Below are 4,743 nucleotides of genomic sequence, written 5' to 3'. Positions count from 1 at the left end.
GGCAGCGACAGGCGCGGCGGGCGCCACCTGGCGGCTCTGCGCGGGAGCTGCGCGGGGCGGAGGCTGCGCGCTGCCCCGGGCCGCTGCCGCCCGCCTCGGCCCCCCTCGGTTCAGCCCGGTTCCGTCCCCGCCGCACGCCGGCCCGTAGGGAAGGTCGGGGCGCTGCGAGGTGCTCGGTCCGCGCTTCGAAGCGGAAAGAGCTGCGGCGTGTCCCCGGGTCACGCGGGGCCTTCGGCACGGTCGCGCCCCAAGGCGCACGAGCTGCGGTCCGGCGGCTCCCGCTTTGCCGAGTTAATGGTTGTGCGATTGTTTCTGAGGCTGGTTCTGCAAACGGACGGGCTTCCATTTACGCGATAAAGCGGGGCTCCGTCAGAAAAGCCGCCGGGCGCGTGTTTATGTTCAGTCCGAAGGGCTCGTCCGGGCCGGGACACCGCGGTTCTCGCTGCGCTTCGTGCATGCGGGGCCCGGGGCGGCTGCGTTCACCCGACGGATCGAGGGCAGCGCCCGAGAGTGGTCCGAGGGAACTCCGCCCTCAGAACGGATTGGTTTTATATTGTTGAAATAAAGAGATGAGAGTACATTGAAAAAAGAAAAAATAGAGAGTAACAAAAGAGATGAGTGTACATAAAGAGACGTGAACGCATAAAGAGATGCGGGTAACTAAGGAGATTCGGGTATTTAATGAGAAGAAAGTACATAAAGAGATGGGAGTGAATACAGAGACGAGACGCTAAGGCACAGGTTTGGAGATTAAAAACCAGTCTGATAATTTTCTCCACGTTGCTGTGAAATCTTTTCATTGCGTTGTTTTGAAAGACTGGGAAAACGAAATGCCCTCGCTCGGGGTTAGCTGTTAAAAGTGCACGTAACAACGAGGCTGTGGGGAAAGTTTTGGGCAAAGACAAATAGATTGTTCTCTCTTCGCTCGCTTTCTCCCTTTTCCTGGGCCGCGTAATGTATATGGTATATAGATAAGTGTGTATTTCTGCGGCTAACATTTACCAAAGAAGCAGCTTCGAAAGTCCCGGCTACCAACGGAGATGGAGCAGACCCCTAACTCCGTTAGATCATAGAAAAGGTATTTGAGGAAATGAGATAATTTCGGGGGGGTTGGGGGGAAGAAAGAAAGGAAGAAAGAAAGAAAGTCGAGAGATGGGAACATCGGGGAAGCCGTACTCAGATACTTTGCCCGCGCCTTCAAAAGGCCAGCGGAGAACCGAAGGTCCGAAGGCCTTTTTGAAGCAGCGGGCAGGAGGGCGGGGGGGGGGATGAAGTGCGGGGGGAGGCGGCCGGAGGCGGGAGCGCGGCGTCGGGGGGCCCGTCGTGCGAGCCGGGGGGCCTGCGAGGCGGCGGGAAGGGTCACATGCTCCGGCGGCAGCCTATGAGAGCCCCGGGCTGAGGATAAATCTAATTTCGTGGGGCCGGCCGCCCCCACCCCCGTTCCCCCCCCCATCCGACTGCGATTGCTTTTTATAAACGTACCGCCAGGATCCAACCTGTTGGAGGCAAATAACAATTTTGAGCCATGCCCGGCCGGGGACCGCGCCGCCGTCCGCGATGTGCAAGGCCATGAGCAAAGAAGCGAACTGGGAGATGGACGGACTGCGCGGCGACAACAGCGGCGGCGGCGGCGGCGGCGGCGGCACCCCCGGGCAGTGCCGTAACTTTCTCTCCTCGCCCGTTTTCGGCGCGGCGCACACGGGCCGCGTGGCCGCCGCCGCCGCCGCTGCCTCGGGGTTCGCCTACGCCGGCGGAGGGGAGCGCTCGGGGGCTGCGGCGCGGCCCGACCCCCCGGCCAAGGACTGCCCGGGCTCCGGCGCTCCGCCCGCCGCCCCCGCTCTCGGCTACGGGTATCACTTTGGCAACGGATACTATAGCTGCAGGATGTCCCACGGGGTTGGGATCCAGCAGAACGCCCTGAAGTCTCCCCCCCATGCCTCCATTGGCGGCTTTCCCGTGGAAAAGTACATGGACGTCTCCAGTCTGACCAGCACGAGTGTCCCCGCCAATGAAGTCTCCACCAGGGCGAAGGAAGTGTCCTTCTACCAGGGCTATACAAACCCCTACCAGCATGTTCCTGGGTACATAGACATGGTCTCGACGTTCGGCTCTGGGGAACCGAGACACGAAACGTACATATCCATGGAGGGCTATCAGTCCTGGACTCTGGCTAATGGCTGGAACGGCCAGGTGTACTGTGCCAAAGATCAGACACAGAGCTCGCACTTCTGGAAATCGTCCTTTCCAGGTACGCGAGGGCGAGAACCGCTCCGAGCCGCGCCCCCCCGCGCCCTCCGCCGGCCGCCCCCAGCCCTCAGCCCTCCCCCGGAGCGGCCCGAGGCTCGGGGGGGATCTCTCTTCCCCGGCCGCCCCAGGTGCACGCGGGCGGCAGGGCCCCAGGCTCCTTCTGCTTCTCCCGTCGCGCCTCGGTCTGTATTTCCGTTTGCGGGACGGTGGCTCGGAGGCTCCTCCGCTCCCCGGCAGCCCGCTGACCCGGCCCCAGAGCACTTAAGAGGCCGCGAGCAGCGGGGCACGCCGGCGCTAACCACATGCAAACAAAGCGGGCAGCGCGCAGCAAAGGGCCGTCTGTGCTCACTGCCAGCCCCGCCGCGCCGCTCACGGCGATGACAGTCCGCCAGGCGCGGGGCTGCCCGACGCGCGGCTAATGGGGCAGTGTAAATAATAATAAACTGTAAACAAGCCGCCGTTATTTATTTGCCCGTGAAAAACAGCGGCCGACAAGCATCAGCTACGCTTTAAACGCCTGACATAAAATTCTAATTTTTCACGTCGTGTCTTTTCCGTAGGGGACGTTGCACTAAACCAGCCCGAGATGTGTGTCTACCGGCGCGGGAGGAAGAAGAGAGTGCCCTACACCAAGCTCCAGCTTAAGGAACTCGAGAACGAATACGCCATTAACAAGTTCATTAACAAGGACAAGAGGCGAAGGATATCTGCGGCCACGAACCTGTCCGAGCGCCAGGTCACCATTTGGTTTCAGAACAGGAGGGTGAAGGATAAGAAAATAGTCTCCAAACTGAAAGACAACGTTTCTTGATCGATTCCTTGCGGACGGTGACGGATATATAAACTCCATTTACGACCAGCTACGGACTTTTGGAAAGACTTGAAAATATATTTAATTTTTCTTTTCTCCTTCCAGCGGTGGCGAAGTTTTGTGAACTGTTTTCAAGGTCGGCGTTTTTCTCTCGGTCGAAATGAGAGCCGACAAACGTTGACTTTATCGTTCTGGTTCTTCCTTTTTAAAAAAATATTAATATTAATATTAATTATATTTTCTGTCCTTCCCTTTAGGCCAGTATAAACGAATTTTAATGTGTCGAACGGTTCCATCTATAAGTTTCTGAACCGCTTAACTCTTTGGGGAGGGGACCTGTGATTTTTATCTCCGAACATCAACCCGTGCCCAAAAGTGACAGATTTGATTGTTGTTTTCGTCGGAAAACACGAGCAAGCGGCATTCCCGCAGTCACTGCGAGCAAAGCCCACGGCCCCGGAGTCCGCACGGGGCTCCGTGGATTTCGGAAGCAGCGGCTCCGGAAGGGAATTGTTTGCAGTGGGATCGCTGTTTTTAGTTTTCATTCTTTGATTTTCCTGGCGGGCGATCTGCTACCGGCTTTTCCTGGGCTACGGAGCGCGGCCCCAGCGCCTTTCGTTGGATCCGAAGGAGCCCCGATACTCTCCGCAGCAGAGCCCGGGGGTCCCCTCCGGCCGCCCTGTCCCGTCCGGTCCCTTCCCGAGGTGCGCACGTTCCTCCGTGCGGACCCCGCGCTGCGTTTAATGCACTTCCCGGTCGGAGAAGTGAAGTTCACCGCTAACTTTCAGTTTGCAAAACTAAACGGGTGTTAATGACAGAAGCAATAAATGATCCATTTCAAAAGATGCCATAATTTATGTAGGCCGAAAGGCCGAGACTCGGTTGGGTTTTTGTAATTTTAAACCTAGCGTGCATGTTATGCTATACGAAGGGCGGTCATCTCCTGGGAAAGAGAAGTAATGTCCTCCCTGTTCATGTGCCTCGTGTAATTATTAAATGGTGTGTGTTTCGATCTAGTATTATTTATTATAATATCCTATTGCTCTAAACGCTTTGATTTCCCGTGTACGTGGTAAGACATACGGTCGGACTGTTTCTCCATAAACCGTTTTTGTTTCCCTTCTTGTCTCAAAGTCTGCTTTCACGTTGTGCTGGAAGCACGGGCTGCACTTCGTAGCCCTTAACGATGTTGCCAAACTGTTTCTGAACCGCCTTTAATAAAACGATTTCTTTTCGATATATCCGAAAAGAGGAGGAAAGTGGCCTTCCCGCAGCAGGGCGTTTCGGGGGCAGCAGCCCCGTATGGGACATGCTCGGGGCCGCGGTTCTTCCGCGAGGAGACACAGAACAGTGAGGGGCGTGGAGGACGAGGGAAAGCCGTAACCGGGAGGCCCTTTTCGCTGGGGAAGGTTTTTGCGAGGAAGAAATGCTGCTGGGGAGGCCTCTTCCCGTGCCCCGGCTCGCGGGTCTGCTTGCCCTGGGCCGGCCACAGCGCCTTTGTTCGCCTTACCGAGACCTCTCCGGTACCGGTGGAGCCCGGCTGCTCCCACCACCGGCCCGGACGAGGCCCCCTTGGGCTCCGCGCCCGGCGGCAGCCACCGGGGAGCCATCTCCCGCCTCCTCCGCCCTCTTCCTTCCCCTTTCTCTTCCGCTCGCACACTCACGGACATTGAGAGGGCATTTTT

At 57.7% G+C, this 4,743-nt stretch overlaps 1 protein-coding gene across 1 annotated transcript; it reads left to right on the top strand.

Annotated features, from left to right (window-relative positions):
- The first annotated feature begins 1,536 nt into the window (after positions 1–1,536).
- On the top strand, positions 1,537–4,070 carry HOXD13 (homeobox D13). Its single transcript, XM_015868392.2, has 2 exons — positions 1,537–2,248; positions 2,808–4,070. The coding sequence occupies exons 1-2, from the start codon at positions 1,558–1,560 to the stop codon at positions 3,056–3,058; spliced, it is 942 nt and encodes a 313-aa protein (XP_015723878.1). The 5' UTR covers positions 1,537–1,557; the 3' UTR covers positions 3,059–4,070.
- The last annotated feature ends 673 nt before the right edge of the window (positions 4,071–4,743 follow it).

Source organism: Coturnix japonica, chromosome 7 (assembly GCF_001577835.2).
Source record: "Coturnix japonica isolate 7356 chromosome 7, Coturnix japonica 2.1, whole genome shotgun sequence".
Taxonomy (NCBI): domain Eukaryota; kingdom Metazoa; phylum Chordata; class Aves; order Galliformes; family Phasianidae; genus Coturnix; species Coturnix japonica.
The sequence above is the reverse complement of the archived record's forward strand: the minus strand, read 5'-3'. Positions and strand labels throughout refer to the sequence as shown.

Excerpts from the sequence above, each read along its gene's own strand:
- HOXD13 (XM_015868392.2), top strand. The coding sequence starts at position 1,558 with ATGTGCAAGGCCATGAGCAAAGAAGCGAACTGGGAGATGGACGGACTG. Across the intron at positions 2,249-2,807 it reads CTGGAAATCGTCCTTTCCAG|GGGACGTTGCACTAAACCAG; the intron begins GTACGCGAGGGC and ends TCTTTTCCGTAG.